General features: G+C 51.1%; 1 protein-coding gene and 1 long non-coding RNA gene across 3 annotated transcripts in view; both read right to left on the reverse strand.

The window, feature by feature from the left end:
• ASAP2 (ArfGAP with SH3 domain, ankyrin repeat and PH domain 2) overlaps positions 1-27599 on the reverse strand; it is a 138306-nt gene that overhangs the window by 48260 nt on the left and 62447 nt on the right. For both annotated transcript variants that reach the window (XM_079111587.1, XM_079111586.1), the window contains exons 4-11: positions 20527-20601; positions 18937-18986; positions 16267-16396; positions 14204-14289; positions 8108-8183; positions 7867-7953; positions 585-688; positions 412-481 (exon numbers count right to left, since the gene is read on the reverse strand). In XM_079111587.1, coding sequence (XP_078967713.1) covers positions 412-481; positions 585-688; positions 7867-7953; positions 8108-8183; positions 14204-14289; positions 16267-16396; positions 18937-18986; positions 20527-20601 — 678 coding nt within the window. The remainder of the gene's footprint in view (positions 1-411; positions 482-584; positions 689-7866; positions 7954-8107; positions 8184-14203; positions 14290-16266; positions 16397-18936; positions 18987-20526; positions 20602-27599) is intronic.
• On the reverse strand, positions 20610-24597 carry LOC306644519. Its single transcript, XR_013759408.1, has 3 exons — positions 23265-24597; positions 23081-23230; positions 20610-23048 (listed from the first exon to the last, which is right to left on the reverse strand). It is a non-coding gene; the product is annotated as an uncharacterized lncRNA (long non-coding RNA).

A 27599-nucleotide genomic window follows, 5' to 3' on the forward strand; every position in this document is an offset into this window, starting at 1 on the left:
TTTATAATGAAGTTACTGAAATCTCTTCTCTTGGATTTCTGGTTCCCAGAGTTCTGAGCACTGAAACATTTTCCATTTAATGGAAAAGCAGAGATCTTCCCAAGTGAGATCAGGACATGGGTAGCTGGGGGAGCCATCTGCTGCTCTGTGCTTTCTGGAAAGCACCTGCTTCTAGGTAAAGACCCCTGGCTCACCAGTCACCCTGACTCTGAAGAGGAGTGACAAGCTCCTCCTACCGAGAAGGCAGAGTAGGAGCCCCAAAGCTAGCCGGAGGGCAGGCTGGCTTTCCAAACGCAGCTTCCACGCCACATCCCACACTGGACACCATGTTCCCAGAAGCCACCGCGGTCTACAGCCAGACTTTCTCCGACTGCACACAGCACAGATCACGGATTAGAAGAGGATACTTACGGTACCATGGGATATGGTCAGAAAACCGTTTTTAACTGAACATTTTCTTTTCTGCCACACTTTCCGGATCCTTATGGGTAAGAGGGAAAAACAGCAAGAGTTTAGACATTTCGGACACAGGAGATCACCAGCGTCTGTCTCAGCTTCCACGTCGGCAATGCCACTGCACCTACCCGTCACTTTTCTTATAGAGGTTTCCGTTCCGCTCGGTCCCGTGCTCTTTGTTTCCCTGAGGCTGATGTAAGCTATAAGCAGTACTTTGGCGAATTTGTGAGTCCTAAAAAAGAGCCAAGAATTTGCTTTTTAATACATTGCCCACGTCCCGATTTTTAAAAAGCAGTTCACAAAGGAAACTCATGCCTAAATGTTTTTTTTCTTTTGATTTTACCTTGCTAAGTATTTTTTATTTTTTTATACCTTTGCTTTTTTATTTTTATGTGGTGCTGAGGGTCAAACCTAGGGCCTCACGCGTGCCAAGCAAGCGCTCTACACTGAGCCACAACCCCAGTCTCCCACCTTTTTTTTTACATCAGAAAAATCTCCCCTTCTCACCATGACAAAAAAGGGTCATAAACATATCCAGGAACTGGTAAGAGCCATCTAGCAGGCTGGAGAAGGAAATGTCAAAAATAAGTACTTCCAAAGTGGCCGGAAGAACAAGCAACTTGAAGTCACAGGTTCGTTTCACCCTGAGCTTTAAGGTCCTCGCACCAGCTCCTGGGAAGGCAAAGTGGCCGCAGGAAGGAAGGTGATGTGACATGCTAGGAGAGCAGCAGCTCTCGGGTAAAACAGCAGAACCACCCTCTGCCTAAAACAAGTTACATGAGCTCTCTGCCCGTTTCCTTCTTGTACACCAGGAAAACAAGACCCAGTAAGAGAGTCGATAAAGGGAGGACCAAGATCACACACCAAACGCCTGGCACAGAACAGTACTGACTGAATATTCCCTTCCTCACCTGTCAATCTCAAGGAGGTGGGCGCAGGTGACACTGAACCTAACCAGCACCGACCCTGACCACAGGGAGACGGAATCTCAGGAACACCAACCGTGTGGTCAGCTGAGAGCTGGACTGAGTTACTGCTCTGGGCAAACTCAGCTATAAAAGCTTCTGGCCATGACCAGCCATGAATCCCCAGGGCCAAGCCCAGTACCTAGGCCCCAACCAGGGCTCAACTGATGTTTGACAAATAATATCAAATGTCCCAAGATGAGGCCCAACAAGGCCTCTGGGACCAGTGCTGGAAACTCTGGCAGAGTGCAGGAAATCAAGAGGGGAGCAAGATGTGGACAGACAGTCCACAGGCCCACCAGGCAGGGCCGAGTGAGACATGCCTGCTTCTGTTTACCAGGAACCTTGCACCCTGACCACAACCAGTTCACTCTGTAAGAAGAAACAGAGACACAGCAAAATTGATTTGCTCAAGATGCAGAGCTCCTGAAAGCAAGAGCAGAGCCAGGAGTGGAATCCCACCTCCCACGCCAATGCCCCTTCCATTACAGGCCTCCTGCCTGGGGGAGTCCTCAGAGGCTCCTCGCTGATGGCAAGCAGGGACTATCCTCAGGGAAAATGAGCACAGCCCAGACCAGGAAGGAACCACGGTATGGAAGTCACTGTGATCCAAACTAAGAATAAGAACATGCAAGAACTGGCCGGGCACAGTGGCACAGACCTCTAACGGCAGCAACTCGGGAGGCTGAGGCAGGAGGATGGCAAGTCAAGGCAGCCCTGGTGACTCAGTGAGACCCCGTCTCAAAATAAAACATAAAGGGATGGGGCTAGAGTTCGGTGAGAAAGTGTCTGAGTTCAGAAATAAACAGGTGCATGCATGCTCAAGACCTGCAGCGTCGAGTGGAGAAAACCACAGGAGGAAGCGGGCTTGAAGGTGCAAGCAGAACCTGGCAGACAGAAAGGGAGGGTCCTTAAGACAGCGGGGTGATGTGGCCGCCACGCAGGAACAGAGGGACAGACACTGCAGCCAGGAGGCAGAAAACCTGCGGAGGCCTGAGACAGTGTGGACTTCAGGGACCAGCAACAGTGGCAGGCCTGGAACCACAACAGTCTGAAAGAAGAGTCCCAAAGCACCAATTTTTTAATTTTGATGAACTCCAATTTACCATTTCTTCTGCTGTTTGTTCCTTAGGGATCATGTGTAAGAGACGCTGCCTAATCCAAGACACAAGGACCTGCACCTATGGGTCTCTTGAAAGACTTCGATAATTCTAGCGCTTACACTTGGGTCTCGGACGATTTTGAGCTGACTTTTGGTCATGGTATGCAGCAGGGTTCCTGTCCATTCTCTGGCTTGTGGCTGGTCCAGCTGCCTCAGGACAACTGCTGAAAACAGTTCCTTCCCCCACTGTCAGGCACACCTGCTGAAAACCCACTCGCCACAAGTGTAAGGCTTTATTTCTGGACTCTCCACTCTATTTCATTGATCTTTTCTGTCTACCATATGTCTACCACACAGCCTTGATGATTATAGCTTTGGGGTAAGTTTTGAAATCAGGAAATATGAGTCTACTTTTTCAAGATGGTTTTAGTTATTCTGGGCCCCTGGTATTTCCATACAAACTTTAGAACCAGTTTGTCAATTTCTGCAAAAAAGCAGCTAGGATTTTGATGGAGATCACACTGAATCCATAGATCATTTGGGGAGAATTGCCATTGCAACAATGCCACGTCTTCCAATCCATAAACGTGAATGTCCAGCCCTGACTTTTTAAACTCTGAAAAAACACAAAGACAAAGCATCATCTGAGCCACCAGCAATATATATGCTCAGGCACTATCCCTATGAGTGACAAGTGGCTAAAGCACACAGGCCCCACCTGGGGGAAAGGGCTTCATTTCCCACAGGGACCTCCTGGAGCAACCAGTGCACGCTGGTGGTTTGTGGGGCGAGGATGGTCCCATGTCCCATGCTCTCCCAGAGGGGCTGTCCTTCAGCACCAGAAATGCAGAGTGAGCCCAGCTATGATCGCTGCTGGGAGAAGTGAATGGAGAGGGAAGAGCAATACTGTTCACCTGCAGGACTCTGTAAAAAACTAAAAATAAACCTTGTCCAAAGACTGAACTGCACAACGTCTATCCATCTGGGGAGAAAAAAAAGCCTGCCCAAAATCAGCGGTGAAGTCCCGACACGTGCAAGTGAGGCCCATTTATAAGTCTCAGGAGCAGGAAGGAGGACACCCACCACTCAACAGGACCAGACCCTGTGCCACACCTCAAGGAAGACAGTATTGTTTTACTCTTTAGACCAGGCACTTACTGATTCCATCAAACATGCAGGCAAAACTGAAGCTACTGTCATGTAAAATCTAAAATCCAGGAAAAAAAAAAAAAAAGGACTGTAAATCTGTCTGGCATAAAACTGAACCTGCTTTAGCACCAATCACTCCAGCGTCCTCGAGGTGATTCAGGCGACCTGGAGACAGCCCTTCCTCAGCTCATCATGAAGAAAGGCTCCACCTCCTGGCTGTGAACTCTGAAGCGGTGAGAAGTGCACCTCTTGTCCCCTGGGGTGTGTGTGGGGCCTGTGCTGAGCGCCGAGGAAAGGGTTGCCGATCATGGGAACCAATGCACAGGGCATGTTCCACTGTGGCAGACGAGAAGGCCAGCACGGGGTACCAGCTCAGCAGGAGGTAAGGGGGCCACTGGAAGGGGTTCTAATAGGGCCAGATTCGGGCATGATAAGGTTCCCAAACCCAGAAAGGAAAGCCAGAGTCGGGAGGAAATTATGGCCCTAATGGACCTCTGACACCAGACAGCACAACCATCCAGCCACACTGCGCTAGACAGGGACCCTTGAAAAGAAGGAGCAGAGCTGACCGGGAGACAGAAGCCACTGGAGAGAGCTGCAGAGTGGAAAAATCACCGTGGTTTCGGCACTTGGCTTCTAAACCTTTATCCCAGAGCCCGAGCATCTCCCCAGTAGCCCATGACTGGGTTCTCAAGATCAGACGGTGAAGCATCTCATGCCACCTGGACTTCAGCAGGGACTCAGCAGAACCGCACAGGTGTACAGGGATGGAAAGGCAGAGTAAACGCTGACAGCAAGGGAGCTCCTGTAAAACCCAGCGGTACGGAGGGGCTTAACCTGGCAGAAGGAACTCCCCAGAGCCGAATGCCAGGGTACATACCTGCGTAGGCTGCACAATTTTTCAACTTTTCTGTAAGTTTTTAAATTTTCCTAACAAAATGATGGAAAAACCAGAGCAGTATCCTCTTTACAGAGAGCAGAAAAATACCTCCACAAAATCCCAATGGCAGGTGATTTGACAGGCATGACTTACACTGGGATCATAGCGGCACGTGATCCCGTGAATCAAAGCACAGCCACGGGTGACAAAGAAGAGCAGCCTGAGCCACCACGCTGTGAGGCCTGTGCTCTGGACTCCTTCCAGTGAGGGATGTTGGAAAGTGGTGGAAGAAAGTGCCCGTTCAGGAGGTGCCCTCGGAGCAGGCCGCCCCCCATGAACCGTCACTGCTCATCACAGAATTTTCACAATGCTGAATCAGAGCCACCAACACCTCCAGCTCTGTAGTCCCAAAGAAGAATCCAACCAGAGGATGAGCGCCTCACAAGGCCCAGGCGCTCAATGGGTGCCGCTGTACTTAGAGAACACAAGCTACAGCTCAAACCCTAAAAAGAATTTCAAAACATGCGTACGTCCAACTCAGGCACGTCTGCTTAGCCCTTCAACTGTGTCCACAGACTAAATACCATCAAGTGCAGAGTGTGACAGACAGGAAACACGACAGACACAGCCAGGAGAATGATGAGGATACTGACAGCCCCAGGAAGTGGAGGATGTGGCAGCCCCTGGCACATGGAGGACAGGGCCAGACCCCAGAACATGGAGGATGGTGGTCCTGGGATCTGAAGGACATGGCCAGCCCCCAGGACAAAGCTAGAGGAAAGTCAAGAAAGTTCATCAAGTCGTTCAGGCCATCAGGGCAGGCAGACTGGCCGACAAAACCAACTAGAGGCTGAAGCCTAAGAGACTGGCTGTGCCGGTGGGTCTGCACACTCCTCTGCAGAGCCGGAAATGAGCTGCGCTCTCCCCAGCCTCGCTCTGCAGTCAGGGTGCACAGGGTCCTGCACGGCGCCAGGACTGCTGACCCCGCTGCTCCCCTTCATTTTAAACCTGGGCTCTGCTATCAGGACAGACCCTCCTCCTTGCCAAGGCCCTGGAGCGAGGCCTAGAGGGGCCTCCTGCCTCCACGCCTAGCCCGCCTCCTCCACCCACAGAAGGGCCAGAGCTTCCTCTAGGCTGGCGCCATGTCTGGATAGCAAGTCACTAGGACACGTGCTCTAGACCCAGAGGCAGGCACCATGCTGAGGGCAGCTCCCAGCGCCGCCCTGCTGGCCTCTCACTTTACCACCCGTGATGGAGGTAGAGGAGGTGAGGGGCCGCCTGCGCTGCCCACAGCTAGCTGCAGGAAGGCCAGGGTCTAAGAGGGAACAGGCTGTCGCCGCAGTGAGCCAGCAGGGCAGGCGGGGTGAGCAGAGGCAGGCTGCTCCCTCTGCACAGGAGACCCAGCAACTCCAAACACTCCCACTGCACTAAGCCTGTGCACTGGAATTCTTTAGCCTTCAGCAAAATCGACTGCAATGAAAGAGGGCTAAGATTTAAGGTGCTACTAGCTAGTAAGAAACGTATTTTGAAGTTCATGAACAAAACATGCAGACCCCTCCGATTTGTTAAAATACTGAGCTACTTACTCTCCTAGACTTCGGTCACGAAAGGCAAGTGCATTTGGGAGAAAAACAACAACATTGAGTTATAGTACAAGATCTCACAGTGAAGCACCAACAGTGAACGTTATGCTCTGTGAAGCAGATTAATGGCTATGTATCCAAAACCTACTGGACAAACATTTAATCGCATTCCTTTATTGACAAGGAAGTAGGTTTGTGTTAAATTCACTTTCTATTCCCATTACTCAGGAGGCTGAGGCAGGAGGATTGCTTGAGCCCAGGTGTTCAGGGCTAGCCTGGGCAACACAGTGACTCTGGCTGGAGGTAGAAAGAAGTTCATGTTATAATACCCACATTGTAGCCAACACATCACAAAACTACCTTTAAAACTTACCTCCATGTTTTTTCATTTTTATTTTTTTAAATTTTATTTGTTCTAATTAGTTGCACATGAGAGTAGAATGCATTTATACATTTTGATAGATCATACATAAATGGAGTATAATCTCATTTTTTGGATTTTTCATACTGCAGGATCACATCAGTCATGCAGTCATACATGTACATGAGGTAATAATATGTTTTCTCTACAATCATTCCTTCCCCCAGACCCCCTACCCTCCCTTCAATCCCCTCTACCTAATATGAAGTAACTCTATTCTTCCCTAGTGTCCCCTTATTATGAATTAGCATTCACATATCAGAGAAAACACTGGGCCTTTGGCTTCTGGGGTTTGGCTTATTTCATTTAGCATGATATTCTCTAACTCCATCCATTTACCAGCAAATGCCAGAACTCCATGTTCTTTTCATGAGCCCCATAAAAATACAAATTTAGTGTGAGCACACAGATGTCACTACACAACAGGTGATACAGGAGAGGCCACGAATGTGCGCCCCTCAGGACAGAGCCCCGGATGTGCGCCCCTCAGGACAGAGCCACGAATGTGCGCCCCTCAGGACAGGGGCCCGGATGTGCACCTCTCAGGACAGAGCCCCGGATGTGCGCCCCTCAGGACAGAGCCACGAATGTGTGCCCCTCAGGACAGAGCCCCAGATGTGTGCCTCCCAGGACAGAGCCCCGGATGTGCGCCCCTCAGGACAGAGCCATGAATGTGCGCCCCTCAGGACAGGGGCCCGGATGTGTGCCCCTCAGGACGGGGGCTCAGAGGTGTGCCCTTCAGGACAGGGGCCTGGATGTGCGCCCCTCAGGACAGGGGCCCTGGCTGTGCACCTCTCAGGACAGGGGCCCTGGCTGTGCACCCCTCAGGACGGGGGCCCGGATATGTGCCCCTCAGGACAGAGGCCTGGATGCATGCCCCTCAGGACAGAGCCCTAAGAGAATCTAACTCTTCGCATCTTACAGAGCAGTCTCGGGGCTGGAAAGGACCCAGGTGGCCACCTGCTGTGTTCCTTCCCAAGGGGCAGAGTCCGGACATGTCAGGGCCAGGAAACTGCAGGGGTTCAGGGGCAAAACAATGGGCTAAAGGGGCAAGTGTGCAATGTGAGAAAGGCCCTGGGAAATGCCCAGCTGGCTGCTGGGCAAGAAGGGCTCGCCCTGGGTGGACGCCCAAGGTGGTCCCCCCACACCCCCAACAAACCCATGATGCTTTGGTAAAACTGCTTCTGCTTCAGCGCTGCCTGACACGGCCCCAGAGCCAACAGTGAGACCCTGGCGGTCAGGATTTCAGATCCGCGGTCCCAAGGCCTCCGAGACTTAAATAGCAATCTTTCAAAATTAAATGCCCTCACCTCTTTCTGTTCGACCTGCAGTGATGATTTCAAGGTGTCCCGCAGCTGCATCAGCTGTCTTCGTTCTTCATCCTGGGTCTGCTTGATCTATAAAACCAAGGAGCAGAAAAGGGAGGCTGTGGCAGTGCAGCCACCTCGCCGGCCCCCTCCCCTGCCACGGGCACACGATGCCACGCTCCTCCACGCGAGCACGGCGTGCTCAGCCACACAGCACAGAGGGACTGAGGGAGGGACTGCTCACCATGTGCAGATCGGTGGAGAGGGTTTCAATGGAAGGCTTGAGGCTTTCTACTGCTTTCAGTCCATCCTGGAAAAAACTAGGGAAACGAAGAAACACAGATTGTGCTTCATAAAGGAGAAAATAACCTTGTCAGACAGAAAAACTTCTTTGAAGAAAAGTGACTTGGAGTCATTACCTAACTCCTAGGGGAAACATCTGTATGAATAGAAACTTAAAATATCAGGCAAATCGAGAATAAAACGACACTCAAAACTAGAAGAATAGAAAAGGAACTGCAATTAGCCTGAGCACTTGTGATTTCTTGACCCACATAAATTGAGATCCTCAACTGACAATGAGAACAGGATTCTACTGAAAATGGCAGCAAGAGCTTTGATCCAGAGTCTTCTGAGCATCTAAATGAATGGATCTGAGACAAAGAAAAAAAAAAAAAAAAAAAGCCAAAGGGTGCAAACAAGAGTAAGGCACTGGAGAGTGTTCCTCCACAGCAGTGGTCACGTGGAAAGGAGAAGGAACAGTTAAAAACAACAACAACCAGGCAATCCTGACGCACAGGAATGGCCGAGCTCCATCTACAGAGTAGGACAGCGACGTGGGAGAACTTACAGTCAGATAACAGAGAGATGCTCTCAAGCGCAGAACTCGGGGCTATGAGGTCACTTGTGACAAGGCGCAGCAAAAAAAGTCAGGCAGGGCTGCAGAGCAAGTCAGCACTGCCCGCGGCCAGCCGCATGTGAGCCTGCTGGGGAACGAGGAGGCCGCTTCCCAAAAGGCTCAGGACCAAGCATGAGCCAGTAATAGGCCTGCACAGCCTACGTAGTTTGGCCCTACTGCCTCCGGCCTCTGGTCTCCAGCCTCCAGCCACACTGGTCACCCCCCTGAGTCACATGGTTCTAGACCCACAGGCCTCCCTCTGTCTCTCCATGGCCACCAAATCCTCCAGCCTCAGGCCCTGCCTGTGCCTCTCAAAGGCCTCTGCCCGCAGCATGTGTTCCACACAGCTGTTCCCAGCCATCCTGGAGTTTTAGGGTGAATGCTGCCTGTGACTGAGGCCTTCCCAATTCCATGTGTAAGAGAGTTCTCCTTGGTACACTCTCTCAGCATTTTGTCCTATGCTTCAAAGCGTTTGCCACCATGCAACTGTGTGTTCATTAGTGTGATCATCTGCCAGGCAACTTTCCCACAACATCTCGAGTTTGAGGAGGGAAGGCACGGGAGGGACAAAAGAGAAGGAGGGAAGTCACCAGCTTCTACCAAGGAGACATCTGGGGGAGATGATGAGGGTCTCCCATGTGTTCCTGTCAGGTGATGTTTTTCCTCGTAAACTCAGCAATGGCCCTGTGGGACCATTTTTCTATCAAGTGTCTCACAGGCGTGAAAACAACGCGGAAGAATGTTGGCCTGTGGCTTGGCAGGCGTGAGGAGGAAGGACAGGAGCTCACACCGCAGGAGCCGATGCAGGCCCAGAGTTGGGCTGCAGGAAGGGCCCCGCCTTACCTTTGGAAGTACACGCAGCGCTTCATATTACTGATCCTCTACTTCACCTAACTGATCTTTTTCTGAAGGAAGTACATGCCTCTGGCACAGCCACTGTGTCAGAGAGACCCACCGGGTGCCTTCCCCAGAGCTGGGGCAGAAATGCCAGATCTTGCCCACGTCTGCACTTGGTATCCCCAGCAGCAGGGCCTTCCAGAAGGAAGAGGAAATCTGGAGGCACAGCAGAGCTACAGGATGAGCAACTGTCCTGTTCCCTTCCATGATGAGCTAGCTCATCTGGTTCTAAGGTTATTTGCAAATGTTCTTTATGAAACTATTTCTTTAATCACTGCAAATTCTTGTAATATAGAAAGGAAGGAAAGAAGGGAGGGCGGAGGGGGAGAGAACGTGAGAGTGAGAGAGGGCTGGGATGGGGAATAGGAAAAATGTTGCAGAGGACAAAGGCAGAGGTGCCCTCGGGAGCGGAACAGGAGCTTTGCTCTGGCACCTCGCAGCCTGGCAACTCTGCCTGCTGCAGGTGCCCCGAGTGGAGCCAAGGGCTGGGAGATGAGCCTCTCCTCACAGACGCTGCTCCTAGCACCGCAATGCACGTGCACTCGGGAGAACACTGTAAACTTGGATTTCAATGTGGATTTCAGCCTCCCCGATCTTCGCCACCTGCCTCTACCTGGAGAACTCCCTCCCTCTCATTTTCAAATCCCACCTTTCTGCAAGCTTCTCGTGAAATGTGCAGCAGCACCCAGGCATACTCTCAAACTGCAGTCCAGCCTGGCACCAAGGGGAGATTCCAGGAGGAGCTGGAGGGCCGCCTTGCTGACTGCGGTCACCATGGCATTCCCAAGCACAAGTCCCTGGCAAATTATTCCTAAGTGGTGCCTGTTAACATTTTTCCAAGCTTCAGCTGAGGAACTGTAACCACTGACATTATCAAGTTTTGTTTTCGATTACACATTTTCTAGGTTGCTTGGCCAGATTTTCAAGACGTGAAAATGCACCTGTTTAGATGCAATCTCGAGTGCTCCTCTGGCCTCAGGGTACGCGTGGCCCCACCCCAGCTTCAGGCATCCCTGAGGGTCTGCCTGTGGAGCCACCCCACCCTGCTGGAGAACAAGCTTCTCCAGACCTGGACTCGAGTCTGACCAACTCAGCCAGACAACAGCCGGCACTGTGGGTCCAGCAGCCATGTGCTGGAAGAGCCAGAACCCAGCAGTGGTGGGCTTCGGTTAGGGTGTCAAGGGCTGCTCTAGCCCTGGGCTCCACTGGAGAATGGGACCCCGCCTCTGTAGCAGCACAGGCTGATGAGGAACTTTCAGGAAAATCCAGGAATGAGGCAGACATGCGGATTCTTTTTTTGGGAAATGAAATAAAAGGAAAAGAACATGAAGTATTTCTCAAAAACAGTGAAAAGCAAAAACAAGTAAAAAGAATACTAATGCACATTCAAGCGCTTCTTCAAGACAAGCAAGCGTGCTTCCAGGATCTCAGCGAAACACGGCAACCTCCTGTAGCTGGCTTGTGGGGAGGCAGCCCTGCCCAGGAGGCAAACTGGCTTCTGGGGCCAAGAAGGGGAGATGAGAACTCCAATGAATGAACGTGAAGGACTCCCACGTGTGAAATGCACACGAGAGAATCTCCCCGGAGCCACGGCCGAGTCTCTCAAACTCCACGTTTTATCCCCAAAATATGAATTTAAAAAGTCAAAGCTGCTTGACTGATTTAGGATCATGCAGTGTGTACACACACACTGATCCAAGAAGGAAGTATCAGAAGATTCTTAGTTTAATAGGTTACTGAGCTCATGCCCATAAAAGGCCAACTGGTTCACTTTTCCACAAGTGATCTGTTGCTACCCAACTGATAGTTTGAGCAAAATAAAGGGGAAAAAAGGAAATCCCAGAATAGCTTCTTCCTAAAAATAAAATATCAGCAAGGAAGCGACCCACTTCCTAAACCGCCTTGTGCCAGGTTATAAGGGACCTAGAGAGGGGATCTGCATGTTACAGCCACGCGTCACAGGAATGAGTCTGTCAAAGAGTCCATCTCCAAAGCCCTGCACAGGTGAGGTCTTCTCACCCTCTGGGACGGTCTTTAGGCTCTTTCCACCCAGCACAAGTTCCTGCGCAGACATTCCTGCGTGGCCCGACCTCGGCTGCTACAGCAGTGCTATCACCGCCCACAAAGTTCCAATCAGGCGAGAGCACAGGCCCTGCCGCACACCTGGGCCATGCCCTGTGCCACACCCTGTGCCACGCCCTGGGGGAGACTGAGTGAGCAGCAGGCCCCTCCTGAGAGGACTGTGCCCTTTGGCAGGAGAGAGAGGAGATCAGAGGATGCTGGGAGGTGGCGTGCAGAGGGTGCCTCCGCTGTGCAGAAGATGCGTGTCCCCTTGGGAGACAAGGATGCAGCAGGGAGTCCAGAGGCCAGGTCCGGAGAGACAGGAGGGAGGAAGGGACAGAGCACCGGAAGACCTTCCAGGAAAGGGAGCAAAGTGCACAAAAGGCACAGTAGAGTCGGTGGGGTGGCACATATTTGTGATCAGTGACTCAGGGGGCTGAGGCAGGAAGATCCAAGTTCAAGGTCAGCTTCAGCAACTTAGTGAGACCATCTCAAAAACTAAAGAAAAAAGAAAGGACTTGGGATTAAGGCTCAGGGGTTAAGCACCCTGGGTTCAAACCCCAGTATCAAAAAAGAAGGAGAAAGAACAGGCACGTAAGCCTGGGCACAGCCTGTTTGGGAAGGTAAGAAGAGAGGTAGGCGATTCTGCCCCAGAAGATTCCCCACATTAGTCCACGCCTCCCACGCCCGCTGTGCCCAACAAGTCACTGTCCTCTCTGGCTGCATCTCTCTGCGTGCCTAAGTGATGGTTCACATCACTCGAGCCTCTGGCTCCTCCTTCCAGAAGCCACTCCTGCCCCCACTCCTGCCTCGTCCCAGCCACAGCCAGGGTCTGCTCACGGGCCTCCTGGGTGTCCTCCCGAGTGGAACCTACGGTCCACAAGCAGAAGAACTTTGCTTTTGGGCTTCTTGGGTCAGCAGACCCTCAAACAGGGCCTGGCACACACAGGAGCTCCCTGCGAACAGATCCCCTGCTTAAAACCATTCCAGAACATCCCAACACCCTGGGATCAAATCCTGAACCCTAGGAGACCCACAGGCCCCCCACGCCTCAGCCTTTCCGTTCAGTCTTGTTCCAGGCCACTCTTTCTTCAGTACTCAGCCACCCTGGCTTCTTCCTGCCTCCAGACCTCAACGCCCCCAGGAACATCCCTCCCCACCTATCTGCTGGCTCCTTCAGATTGCAGAATACAGTCTCCTCAAAGAGGCCTGCAGTTAATCCAAGAAATATCTGAGTACCCACTATGTGCCAGGCGCAGTGCTCTGACTGTTGGAGAATATAACAGTGACAACCCAGAAAAGGAGAAAAAAACCCCACCAGAGTCTCTGTCTACACTGGGTTTTTCTATCATATTCTGTCTCACTTTCCTACGCTTTAGAACACTCGTCAACATCCCTGACCTGACTCTTGCAGCAGGAAGTCCTCCTGTAGTGGGTACCACTGTATCTCAGCATGGATTAGAGTCTGGATTAGAGTCTGTCGGGCATGTGAGAGAACAGCCCCTGGGCAGACACGTCTGCTTATAAATGACTGCGTACGCCAGCAACTGGGTCCTGGGAGCAGAAGCAGGCCACCAGCCCGTGGTGAAGGGCAGAGCTGAGGTTACACATGAAGCTCCTTCTTTCTTATTTGCACCCTCCCTCATTCATCAAGGTCCCTGGGTCTTATAACATCAGTAATAAAGGAAAGAGGTTTCCTAATTTAAAACACTGTATCAACATCATCTCAATTCTCTCTCTCTCTCTCTCTTTTTTTTTTTGGGGAGGGGGGGGTACCAGGCCACATCCCCAGCCCTATTTTGTATTTTATTTAGAGACAGGGTCTCACTGAATGGCTTAGCATCTAACTTTTGCTAAGGCTGGCTTTGAACTTGCGATCCTCCTGCCTTGGCTTCCTGAACTACTGGAATTACAGGTGTGCCCCACGTAAAAAACAAAAACACCTGTGATCATGTGTCAGGTCAAATTACACACACACACAAAAGAGCAAATACAAATACATTCAGGAACTACTATGGATTTTTTTATATTGCATACACACTCTTACTTTTTATTGAGATGTAATTCCCAAACCATTAAGTTTTCCCTTCTAAAGTGTGTAGGGTGGGTTTAGTATATTCGTGAAGTTGTACAGTTAGCACCAGCTTCAGAACTTTTTCATTACCCCACAAAAGCAACCCCATACCTATTAGCAATCATCCCCCAAGCCTTCCTTCCTCAGGCTGTGGCCACCACCAATATGCTTCTGTCTCTATGAATTTGCTTATTCCTGGCCTGTCAAACAAAACCACACAGGACATGGCCTTTTGTGTTGGTCTCCCTTTATGTGACAGGTTCTCCAGTTTTATCCATGTAGCACATAATAGCACTTCATTCCTGACTGTGGATCTCTAAATGAGAGTTAATTCTCCTCCATACAAAACTGTAGGTTACTATACTCAGGGAAACATTCAAATGACATCCCGCAGAAGAAAAGGGACTTACTTGCATTGGGCATGAAAATACTTGATCAGATTCTGAAGTAAATCCACTCCTTTTTTAATCTTGATTTCATTGACCTTCAGCAGATACTGTTGAGAAACAAAGAAGAGACCATCACAGAAACAAGCAGAATAGGAGCTTTAAGAGGAGCTTCTGAGGACAGGTTAACTCTAGTCCTAGGAGGTCCTTCACGACGAGCAGATTCTCCTGGCCTCTCTGCACGCCCACGCCTATAGCTCCCTTCAGTGAGGCTCCATGCGAACCCTCTGCCAGGCAGGTAAACAGATGTTTAAGAACCAAGAACTTCTGCTAACAGGACACTCTGCCTTGTCCTGCTGGAACAGACTTGCTCTGGTTGCAAGGAAGGAGGGCACCGGAAGAGATGGGGTGTCTCGGATGGTCCTGTGCACAGGCTTGTGTCCCAGGTCCCTCTCTTTAGGCTGGTCACCATCCAGAACTCTAACAGCTACAGCTCTGCAGCTAAGACCCTTGGCGTCCTATCACTAACCCCACAACAGGCCCCCTAAATGTGACTGTTTAAAACACGCATCTTAATTTTAAACTAAAGTTATTTTTAACTTGGAGAATTCATTAATGACCACCAAGATATCAGGAAGCTCTGGGGATCTATAAAACCAGCATGGAGAAATATATCTGTCCTTCCCTAAATGTTCACAGAACAAGGACTCCACTAAGTCCCTATCCCCTCTGCTGTTAGGAGGACTCTGACAACATGTCACCTGGGACCCAATGCCCAGGCATATCTGCTGACACATGCCCAGGCAAACAAGTCACACGTGGTAAGCCCATGTCCATGTGCTCGCCCAGGTGGGTTGTGCCTCCCAATAAGGAGACAGGAGACTGCTCTGAAACCATAAGCTACAAATTTCCTTTTCTCTAAACCAACAGCCCACATGTCCTCTTCTCCCTTCCTTTTGATTATTTACTCCCAGTTAAAATGAACATCTGGCAATGTATCAAAATCATACATTTTTAATAAAATGCTTGGAAGTGTATCAAAACTTAGAATGTGTGTGTCCTTTGACCCAGAAATCCTACTTACTGGAACTTGTTCTAAGGGATAGTCATAAACATTTACAGAGGAACAGGAAAGGAGGTTCCCACAGCCTGCTCCCACATGTGCTGCCCCCAGCAGGTGGAAGCCCAGGCAGCGGAGGCAGCGGCCTCTTCCCACACACCCGCCAGCAAGGCACAAGAACACAAAGGCTTGGAGCAATGGCCTCACAGTCAGAAGGCCTCTGGTCTTGGAGAGATGCTCCCAGTGTCTGTCCTGCTGCTTCCCGCTTCCCAAGGCAAGGCTGAGGTCGCAGGGCAGGTGCACCCCGGACACTGGCGGGGAGCGGGGATGCTGGGGAGGACACTGTCTGCTGTCCCTGCCAGAGGACGTCGCAAAGTGCCCTGAGGATTCCCCATCTGCCTTCTCACCTTGCTCCCCGGTCACTGATCCCACGGGGGCCCAGACAACTCATTTTAAAAGCACCTGAAGTATTTTAGCTAGTTCCAGTGAGAGGAGGCAAGTTTGAGAAAGTACATATGTGAGGCCAGAAAGATGCTCTTTATATTCTCTACTTTTATAAACGGTTGCTGCTAGACATCATGACCCTGCATACCTCCACGATTACACTACCAGTGTGACTCAGCACCAGGCACAGCCAGAGGAACAAGGAGTGATGCTCCAAAATGCATTCTCTTTTTTTTTTTTTTTTTTGGTGGTGGTGCTGGGGATTGAACCCAAGGCCTTGTGCATGCTGGGCAAGCACTCTACCAACTGAGCTGTATCACCAGCCTCCAAAATGCACTCTACTGTCATGTATAACCAATTAGAACAAATAAAAAACAAAACAAACAAAAAAGTCGCTGCTAGATTAACCTACCACCAATGAGACTATGCCCCTTTATAAAGTGAATGGTCAACTCAGAAGAGGAGTTCAATAATCCATCTGGTATTTTCTCTGAAGCCACAGGTGTGAGCCACACGTCTGGCGAGGCCCCGTGGGGGCGCAGGCCACAGGCAGCCGGGCTGGCCCGCTGGCCCAGGCACTCACCTCGCACATCTGCAGCTGGAAGAACCGCCTCTCCTTCTCCATCTCTTCCGCAATTTCAGCCCCACTTATTTCAGTGCGAATCATCCCATGAAGCTTGGCATGCTCTTTTTTCTCTTTTTCTATTTTGGTTCTATGTGTGAGGGGAAAAAAAAAAAAGCCAGAGGCCTTAAATCAAGAGGCCTCTTGGCACAGCATGCTGCCCTGGACAGCCCCGAAGCTGTCTGTCAGCCAGCCCGTGAGAAGAATGCTCAGCACACATTTTAGATCAGGATGGTCTCTTAACACTCATGAAAGAAAATGCTGTTATCATAAAAATGTCAAACTTAGCCTTCCCACAACTTACTCAGCGAGTACTTCCCAAGCACCTGCTCTGCCCTGCTCCGGGCAGAGGTGGAAGGTCTGCACATGCCGTGCTTTTTCCTACCCGCTCTTCTCCCTGGGATTCGCCTCCTCACCCACTTAGTGAAGCCAGGCTGGTTCTCCTGCCTGGCCTGCCATGGTGCTCACACTGCAGAATAAAACAAACTTCCCCCTCATTTTTCCGGCCCAATCCTGTTCCCATAAGGAGCTCAGGCTGAACGCTTAATACTAAGTGTCAGGTGCACACTTCAGCACTGGCCAGCAGGAGCACATCCAAGAGAAGAACCAGGGTCAAAGGAGCCACAAAATCACATCAGCTACGAGGGCTGGAATTAAGTGTGAATATTTATTCTGAAAAAAAGGAAACTAATGAAAGCCAACAGAAGTCACTCGATCTGAGGGGCTGCCGGGCAGGCCTGGGAAGTCGCTCAAGGTGTGCACCTCGAGACGCAGGTGGTACCTTCCTTAATAGCTGCTCAGTGATGAGGTGGGCTGCATGGGGCTCCCGAAGTGCCCCATCACGGGGTGGAGGGGTGTGTGTGCACGCTCAGTGCTTAAGAGGCAAGAAGAAGAATATGTTTCTTTAGCATGGAGCTCAGTGCTGGGCCCAGGTGCATCCTCAACAATCAGGAGGAAAAACAAGTGATGAAGGACATTGGTAGGGACGCTGCTGGATGAATTCAGGCAACTGGGAGGGGTCTGACTGAAAGCCCCTGACCCCTGCATAAGCCCCCAACAACTCAAGGCCACTGACACCCTCAAGGGACCAAGACACAGTGCAGACACAGGCCATCTCTTGATTTCATGTGGAATCACTGACCAGGAATCCGAAGGACTCTTAGCCCCACGAGGCCTGTTGGGAGAAGGAAGCTTGCCTGTTAGTGGGTGAAGAATCACCTCTTCTGTGAGCCGAGAATCCTTTCAAGTTTAAAGGGCACTGCTCCCTCTTGCCCAGATTCTGGGGTCCTGGACCTTCCTCTCAGGCCCAAGGCCTCTCTCCAGTCTTCCTCAGCAGACCACCACACCATGGTCCAGCTGTGCACAGAAGTGTCTCTGGGCAGTCCATTGGGGCAACAGGAGCAGCTGGACGCAAGTCAAGAAATCTACCTCCTGGCCCTGGCTCAAGACCCTCCTACTGGGGAGACCATCTGATCTGTAAAGCAGGAATGCCGCTCCCCATATCTCTCATCCAACTGGTCACAGAGGATAATAAAAGGACCAGGGACAACAGGTTGGAGCCTCTCTGGGCTGAATAGTGCTTCATGATCCTGGGGCTTAGCAATCCAAGCCGAAATCAGTATGTGAAACACCACACTTGGAATCCAAGCAACTCTATGGAAACTTAACATTTCCGTGGAACAGAATAAGTATCAAAGGTTTGGTATTAATTATTTTGAACTTTGTGATCCTTCACTACTCAAAAGACATCCAAACCTGGTTTAAAATAAAAAAAAAAAAAAAAAACACACAAAAAACAAAACACTTATAGTCACATCTGAATCAACTTCCTTCCTAACACCTCTCACTTCACCAGATGGCTTCATAGGGAAGTTTCTATTTCCATTCAGAAAAGTCTCCATTCCCCAAGGCACAAAGATTATGCAAAGTAAACACAGGCATTTAAAAATGTGTTCTTTTTCTCTAGTATTTAAAATAACTGAAACCCCTCTTCCTCAGGATGGCTAGCTCAATTCTAGCTAGCTCGATGCTTACCACCCTAGGAACGAGAAGTTAGGGGTCCCAGGTCAACAGGAGCAAGCCCAGCATCACCAGAGATCATGGGGTGCCTGGAAGGACCCACAGGCCTGTCCTTCATGCTCTTCTCTGACAGACAAATCAATCAAGTGAAGCGGAAGGAGAAGGGTGTCTGCAGAACCTTTCTAAAACCAAGGAGCCTGGTATTTCAGACACACAGACCCAAAACTAAAAGCAGATGATTTTCATAAATCATCAAGAAGGCAAAGTCTGACTACACTGCTATCATAAATGGCATAAAATGAGAAAGTGTGCAAAACCAGGAAAGGAGATCAACACCTCCTGGGAGAAACAGGTTCAGAAACCTACCTCCCTCGGTAGGTTCTGAACATAACATGTGTCACCACCACAATGCCACAGAAAAAGGGACAAGGGGCTATGGAAGAGGCCACCACCGAGTATAGAAGCACCTGTCGTCATGAGGAACAGCAGGCTGGCTCAGGTAGTCTTCCCTGGATTAAGGTTTGTTCAGAGGATCCCAGGGGCAACTGAAGCTTGATTTAAAACTCAAATCTCAAATCGCCCACACATATTTTAAAAAATGAAAACACTCACATTTTTGTTTCATAGTCCTTCCAAGCTTTATCAAAGGGCTTTTTCAAGTCCTGTAAACAGAGAAGCAGCCATTAAGCAGAACAGATAATTAACTTATGTGTAAGACACACTTCCTTATCCCTAGACCAGTCCTGAACAGAACATTAACTTCTGTAATAAATAATGTTCGGCATCCCATGAAAAAATAAAGAACTGGAGCAAGGCTTTTAATTAGACTGTGCTGGCATTTCTTTATTCCGCCTTTTAGAATATTACAGAAGATGCCAAATGTACATAAAAGTACAGAGACACGTACGACGTGCCCACCAACCAGTGAAAACGCCTGACCATCTTCTGTCACCCCTCCACCTCTCTGCCCTTGGTTTACCCTAACATTAAACCCAGAAAGAGAACATTTAATCTGCAAATAACTCAGTATCTTTCTCTACAGGAAAGGGATTCTGACTTTTCCCATAAGCATGTGAATCTCCCGACATACGTAACCCTAACTTGAGCCCGACAATCAGATTATAAAAGCCACCCAGGCTCCCTGGGGTCCTCTGCACTGTCTGCAAATGAAGCCTTGTTATTCTCTGACAAAGCCTGGCTCAAAAAATTACTGCACCCTCAAAATTCTATCAAATCATTGCTACCCAGTGATGCCTCCTTCAACAGGGTTGTATGGGAAGAGAAAAACCCCATTTTTCTTTTTCTTTTTTATTTTTATTTTTTGGTGGGGACTCTTCAGTGGCCTTGCTGGTCCTCAGTGATCTGGCAGTTCCTGCCCCAAAGCCTCCCGCCCTGCCAGCTGCCATCACCTTGGTGCCTAGTGGTGCCCCACACTTCCACTGTGGGCCTCCCTCTCCCCTGCCCAGGGCACCCTCCCTCTAGGTTCTCTGACTAACCGGTGGCCTGATCTCCAGGCCCCCACAGGGAGGGTGGCAATGCTCTCTCCTGGCACATTCTGTAAGGGGGACACCGAGAAGTCTCGGCAGAAGTCCCCAGGACAGGTCAGCCAGGGCTTCCAGATGTGCCCAGATGAGACCTGGGAATCACATGCAGAGCCAATCAAGGAACTTGACTCCCAAGAACTCAGCCAAGCACCCCTCCTGCCCTGACCACTCCCGTGGAACAGTGCGCAGCCCAGGGGCCTCTCGTGGCAGGGCGTGTCCTAAACAGCCACCACCTTTGGAGTGCAAAACGCAGTCAGCCAGGCCTTGAGACTGCGACTCTCCCTTCAGGACAACCGACCTGGCTAGGGTCCTGTCCCAGCTATGAATCAGTGACACTCAGCTGAAAGAGCCAGGCTTCTCCTCGCAGGTTTCCCTGCTAACCAAGGGGCTTGGCAGTGCTCAGTCTCCAAGACAGCGCCTTGGTCCCCCCCCAGGCTCCCCTTCCCAAGTGTGAAGCACCAGGAGGATGACCAGCAAGGCCTAGTGTCCCATGCTCTGGCCCAAAGGTGGTGTCGAATGGCAAACCAAAGGGCAGAGAGAGCAAAAGCGCCCTGTTTCCCCAGGAGGAATGTACTGATGGCAGCTGCCCTGCGGGGTTGTGACCCAGGCCGTGACTCTGGGAGATGCGAATGGCCCGCGAATTGGATTCGAGTCCTACCCCTTTCACTCCTTTCAGGTCTCCCTTCAGCAAATTGTCCAGAGGAAAGGAGATTATGTTGTTCATATTCTGAATCTAAAAAACAAAAGCAAAGAGGAATTCTTACTCCATGTGTTTTTTAATCTAAAGTAAGCAAGATGTTAGAGAAGGCATTTGGTCACGACTAAGTGGCCCTTCCACCTGGCCAGAGCAGCACGACAGGAGAGCCAAACTCAGTCCCGCGTTCCCCCGGACAGGACCATCTCACCGACGAAGCGCCTGTCCCAAAGGTCTGCGTGTTTCACACACGTCCGACACACACCTAATGGAAGGTCTGCGTGTTTCACACAACAGCAAACCTAGGCTGCTGAGCGAGGAGGTCGCACAGGCAGTCACACCGAGGACACATACGGGAAAGCAGCAATGGCAGAACGGCTCTCAAGAGCCTGGATGGAAGGGAACAGCCTGCGGCTCTCAGGCTCCATCACTGCCGGCCGAGCCAGGCCAGGTCCCACTCCCCACTCCCCGCAGCCAGCACCCACCTGGAGACAGACCAAAGGAGAGGTGGGTCCAGGCTTCCGTCTGCTGGGAAGCGTTTGAGTGAGGGCTGAGTGCAAATGAGTGTGAGCTGAGGGGCGTGTCCGTAAGTGCAGGGGGAGCGGGTGTGTCAAGGGGTGTCAAGAGTATGAGAGGGTGCACGTGGGTGCAGGTTTGAGAGGGTGCATGAGTGCAGGTGTGTGCGCGAGGTACGGGCAGCGTAGTGGGGGGTGGGTGAAGGGGTGCAGCCGGGGGAAGGAGACAACGGGCAGTCTTGGGGACCTGTCCCCTGCAGCAGAAGGCAGGAGACTGCTGACCTGCACTGTCCTCATGGACCAAATGGAGTGGAATCAAACCCTCCTGCCATAGTCAGGGGCACATCAGGCAGGCCAGTCTGTCACACGGGCAGCTCGAACCTGAGCCTAAGACCTGCAAGGCCCGAGCCAGGAAGAACCTCCAGGCACAGACACCTTTCCAGTGCCAGACCCCTTACCCCGGCTCAGTCCTCAGTCAGCAGGACAGCTGCTCCCATGCTGGGCCTGGGCCTGTCCTCCAGCCATCTGGGCTACCAGCACCCAGATTAACAGGCCCAGAGCAGAAGGTAGTGGGTAGAACATGAACTTTGGAACCTTTGAATCACTCTCACAACTGAGCAGATGAAACTATTTTTAGTTCAATTATCTTCAATAGGGAGATAAAACCAAGCTGCCATTTTTGAGGCAATATGGAAAGGTGCTTTCCAGATACTATTTGGTAGATGAAATTCTCAAAAGACAAAAATTCACTTGAAATTATTGTTAGGTGTGTAACAGTGCCTGCTGCATCAACAACCAATTCTGAGGGTGGCGCACGCCTGTATTCCCAGCAACTCAGGAGGCTGAGAACCACAAGTTCAAAGCCAGCCTCAGCAATTTAATAAGACCCTGTCTCAAAGTAAAAAAGTAAGGTGGGCTAGGGGGTGTGGCTCAGTGGTTAAGCCCCTGGGTTCAATCCACAGTACCAAAGGAAAAAAAGAACTCTGCCAAATAATCAATCAATAATCAAGTGTCATTTCAGAGATAATTTTTTGGGGGACTTCCCCTCAGACTAAGTAACTCCACATTTTCCCTGTAGCTGGCACTCCTCCAGGCTGCAGTGTGATCTGCTGTGACCTGTAAGGACAGCTCGCAGAGTAAATGCTTCTTTATGGAGTTTAAGGTGAGGTCTGTGGGCGACCGGAGGGATGGTGACCAAGAGAGGCCTTGCTGGTGACTGATCTCTGGGAGTAGGACACCTGGGTCTCCAAGGTGGACCAGTGCAGGAGGACCCTGCAGAAGGCTCGTGGGTCTCACATGCAGGAGTCAGGGTGGGCACCTCTCTGCTTCATGCCACAGGCCTAGGCTTCACTCGCCTCAACAAGCCCCCAGCTCTTCTGATCTCCAGGCCCTCCCGCAACATCCTGTGCCATGTCCTAGGCCTCCTCAATACCCCTTTTCTCTGGACAGAGGGGACAGCATCCCTGCCCCCACCACCAGCCTGCCTCGATCCCTCCTTCACAGCCCTGCCAGACTTACTGGGGCCATGTCCCTAACAGACGCAATCTACTCGTGCGTGCCTTTAAGACCCTAGGCACTCCATCTTCATCCGCCACCTTCCTCTTCACAGCCGGCCTCCTGAGCTCTGCTTCCCTGCAGCCTGTGCTCCATCTGTGCCCTAACTGGAACGTCCTGCCTTGTCCTCACTGCCCACGGCCGAACCCACCCCACATAGCTCCAATGCCACCATCTCTGTCACGCAGCCCCAGCCTCCCAACAGGAAGGACCCTCCACAAACTTCCCACATTGCCCTTGTCCTGAATTGCTTCAGGCTCCCCTGCATCTGTCTCACTGCCCTCGCTGCAGCGTTTAAAGAGCAGAGTCCACCATCACCTGTGCTATGTCCCAGATGCCCAGAGCTGCTGGCACAGGGTGTGGTCCAGAGGGGAATGCTCAGAAAGCATGGGCAGAACAAACCTGTACACTCTGATTCTTCTGAGCATCTCAAATATGAGAGACAGAACGTAGAGACTTCAGACACAAACTGAGTTCCAGTAACAGCTTTAACCAAATAGCACAGCAAATGCACCTGTGAATTCACTGACGCATCCCTCACATATTTACTCAAGTCTACTTTGTAGACAGCAATAACCAGCTACAAAGGTAAAGGATTGCTGTAGACAGCAATAACCAGCTACAAAGGTAAACAATGCCTGTCCCGCAGAGGACAGATCAGACATGCGCACACACCAAGAATGACAAATCTGAGACGGACCACGTAGCACATATTTTACACTGTACGGAGACCAGTGGCTCCTCATAATGACAGGGTGACTTTGGTTTTAAGCAATCAGGCTGGCTGATCCAGGGTTAGGAAGAAGGGTAAACTGTCTCAGTTACCCGTGAGACTCTGCCCATCCATCTACACCACCCCACAAAGTCACACTCAGCCACGGGCAGGCTGTGATTGGGCCTGCCTGGGACCCAATTCTGGACTACCTTGGACAAGGTGTGGGCATACAAAGGGACAGCAAAACTGTCCCACGGAGAGGCTCAGAGCCATTCAGCCACATGGTGGGTTGAGGGGAGTGCTTGTAGGTTAAAAGCCACATTTGTAGGAAGAACCCAGCAGGTTTTTCACTAAAGCATGTGTAGGTATAAATGCATGTGAGTGGGGAAAACCAAATTCTTCACAGCATGGAAAAAGCACATTGGTGGCAATTAGGCTTACATACGTATCAGAGGCTACCACTGCATAACTGCAGTAAGAACACAGGTCCTGCCTAGGAATGGGAGGGGGAAAGGCAAGCAAAGCGGGTACCCACAGCGAGATGTTACGGTGCAGAAGCGCCTACGGATGTCCACACCCACCAGATTGCTTTCGTCCTTCATTCACTTAAGCAATGGGTGTGACCGTCCTGGGCTGGACACAGGGACAGGGCCCAATGTCTTGTGTGAACAGGACACTCAGCAGCTAATCTTGATTGCGATGAGTGCCTCACAGGAGGAGCAGGCGTGTCAGGGATGGAGACTAAGGAGCACCTCAGTCCTCAGGAACTCCCCATGGACGAGGACAAGCTGCCTACATATATGAGTGAGCTGGGAGTCCAGGAGCCCTAGGAAGCAGGGAACTTCCCAGAAGAGAAAACGACTTCTGGCCTGGGCACAGGGAAATCTCTGCTGGCAGGGATGCAGACCTTGAGGAGAAGGGGAGAGCGCTGTCCTGCTGGTGGGGCATGGAGGGTGGCCAAGGCACCGGTGAGGACCCAGGCAGCTGCATGAGTAAAGGGGACAGTGAGGGCGACTGATGGAGCCCGGGCACCGGGTCAACCAAGGGAGTCTGGACTTCGTTTGGTCAATTTTTCTTCTTGGAGTCATGCCAATTAACCAAAATAGGAAACTCTTACTTTGTTGATCAAAACTAAATTATTAAAACAGAAGAGTAGACCAGGGGTTGCCTGGAGCTGAGGTGACAGAAGTAACTGTTAAGAGGCTGTGAGGGCTGGTTGCGGGAAAGTTCTGACTGTGTGAAATGGGTGGTATCTACCTCGAGAAAGCAGCCTACCGATTTCAAAGGAACTTTCCAGAAGTGGGGCCTCCTTCCACCTGGTCAGAGAACAGGTGAGCAGGGTCAGCCATCCCGTAGGCCTGGCCTGCAGCAGGGCAGGAGTCCTCCTTAAGGAACATGCAGGGCAGCTGCTGAAGGAACCCTCCAGCCCTGGCCAAGAGTGATAAAAACCAGAGCCAAGGGAGGCTACACACCCCCGTGCACAGGCAGCTCCGGCCTCCGTTCATGAGCAACGAGATCTCTGTGATGGACAGGAAGAACTGCTGCCCTGGCCAACCCCTCTTCCTTAGTCCCCAGCAAGCACCAGCTTTCTCTCGTGTTCTGATTTACTTTTGTGGCCTTTGGGCACAGCGTACACGCCTCAATACAAGTTAAAACTCTTAATTGCTATTAACTATGGACCAGCAAATATGCAATCTTTTAAAATGATAATCCTCTTTCTCTGAGATCCCTCTTCCTGTCCTTGCTTTTCTGAGTTCACTTGGATGCGTATAACAAGATGAGTCACTCAGAGGCAAAGGTCTGTAATCTCACAAGCGCAAATAAAGTGACTAGGTCATCGGGCAGGCAGCACACAGGACTGCCAGGGATCAAGAATGAAATCATTAAGCTAATACCAGAGGCAATCAGCACAGACAGGGCGGGGTAGAGCAGCTACACAGCCATCTTTCCCCGCTGTTATTTCCTAGTTATTTTACTTCGGGGCCTTACAGTTCCTTAGCTCCAGCTCTATCACCTCCTGTCTCCACTCACAGGGCACAGGCTTGCCAGACCTGCTGGCTGTGGTCACTGGACCCCAAGGCTGGCCCAGCATGCAGCCCCACCCAGAGAACCATGCTGCTGCCACTTCTGACTTCAGCGAGTGGTGCTACTTTGCCAAATGACCTTGCCCAAAGGCTCTGTGTGGGAGGAGCCTGAACCTCGGGCTCTGTTTTAAGGAACAGCCAAAAGCCCCTGGGCAGAATCCAGTTCCAGCCTCAAGAATTTAGGGGGAGAAAAAAAAAAGTCTTTCAGGGCTGTCCTCTCTGCTTTCCTTACAAAGACCACTTGTCTCCATACAATGTAAAATGTGGACAAAACTTCCCCTATCATGTAATTTATTTCAATACGACCACTTGGTGAGAAAAATCAGGAAGTACAAAACACAGGGTTTTGAGATCTGAGCTGCTTTTCAACTTGAGCACATGCTGATTGATCAGCGTTAACAGGAAGACCCAGGCTTTAAAGAAAGGAAGATCGACTGTTCACTTGGGCAAACTCTCCACCAGGCCGCAGCAGACGGAAGCTGTACGAAGACCTGACACTCCGAGGTCTGTGTGAAGGGCATCTGAGCAGAGCTCTCAGCGTTAAGGAGCGATGTAAGCCTGAGACAGCCGTCAAGATTGGGCACCTCCAGTGAGCTGGCCCAAGACCAGAAGCTTGCGAGGGGTGGGGTTGGTGGGGTTCTAGGTGCGCAGGGCAGTAGAACAGACGCCAGCCACGTGTGCCCCCACGTACATGGAACAGACCTGAAGTTAGAGACTGAGCTCCCTGGTTGCACTGGCCCCTTTCAAGCTCTCCACGGTCATGTGCGGCTGCTGGCTTGTCACACTTGCGAGATCCAGACATTGCCACCACAGCCAAGTCCTATCGGACAGCAAGGCCTTTACTTTTTAAGCAGCTTTGTTGGGGTGTGATTGACGTACAATAAACTGCACACACTGAAAGTGTAAAATAGGCACAACATGGGTACACCCATGAAGCCACTGCCAAAATCCCAACGTCCCCACGCCCCCTAATCTTCTCACCCCCAGCTCCGCCCTCCGCATAACCACCCAGCCCGGCTGCCATGGAAGAGTCTGTTTTCCGGAACTTCGCGGAGATGGATTTGTTCAGTACATGCCGCTGTCCGAGCTTCTTTCCGAATGATTCTGAGGCTAAGATCCCTCTGCACCACGGTGTTAAGGATGGTCATGACTTTTCACTACTCCACAGTGCAGATGCCACAAGATGTCACACAGACACCTGCTGATAGGCTTTCGAGCTGTTTCCAGTCTTAGCACCACTGCACGAGGGTGACTCATGATCATCTGCAGAATAGGGATTTTTCTAAGGGATGGTCAGGATGATGACCTTCAAGGTGACATCTGAGGCAGAGCTGGGTTAGGAACTCTGCAGCCAGAGCTCTTCCCTTCTCAGTGCTAAGATGCAGGGGGCGGGAGGCTTACGTCTGGATGGGTCAGGCCAGGACGCGCAGATGCTGCCTCCTGAGGGGCCGGCCCCACCCCAGTCTCCTTCTGGTCCTCTTGTGCACACAGCAGCTATCACATATGCACGAGAAGGAAAGCCGCCTGGGCGCTGACAGTGCGGCCTAGCCTGCCACACGTGCCGTGGGAACACTTGTGCACACAGGCACATGATCCTACCACACGGTCCCGTGCCCACATCTTGCAGAGGACCCCGTGAACAGATATGCCCGGCACCGTCTCCCTGGCAGCAGACCAGTCTGATGGTTTGTTTAATTAAAAGGAGAGGGGAGCCCATGCCAATCTTGAATGTTTAACACAAACTGAAAGATCAAAGCCAGCTGGCTGCCAAGAACACACTGGCAACTTTCACACCAGACAAAGGAGGGGAACGGCTGACCTGCTCTCTGCTTTAAATGCACTTCTCTGGCAGTCACTCTGCTTTGATCCTTCAGGTTCTGAGTGGAGAGAAAACAGTGACCCTCTGCCCTCTTCTCCCACAAGAACAAAAGATGAAACTGCACATCAGTCTCCACTGAGCCAGAAGCCACAGAGAGGTGCAGGTGGCACGGAGGAACCCAGGGCTCTCATGACCTACAGCTTCTTCTAAACCCCCGAGCCCTAACGTGCAGCAAGGCACCAGCCAAGAGTGAACGCCAGTCTTCAAACGTGTTACCTTCAAAACCCCAGGTTAGATGATGTTTTCTCTGGCCTCACTTATACTTTGGCATCTACATCTTAATTCCCCCA

Source organism: Sciurus vulgaris (genome assembly GCF_902686455.1).
Source record: "Sciurus vulgaris genome assembly, chromosome: 14".
NCBI lineage: Eukaryota > Metazoa > Chordata > Mammalia > Rodentia > Sciuridae > Sciurus > Sciurus vulgaris.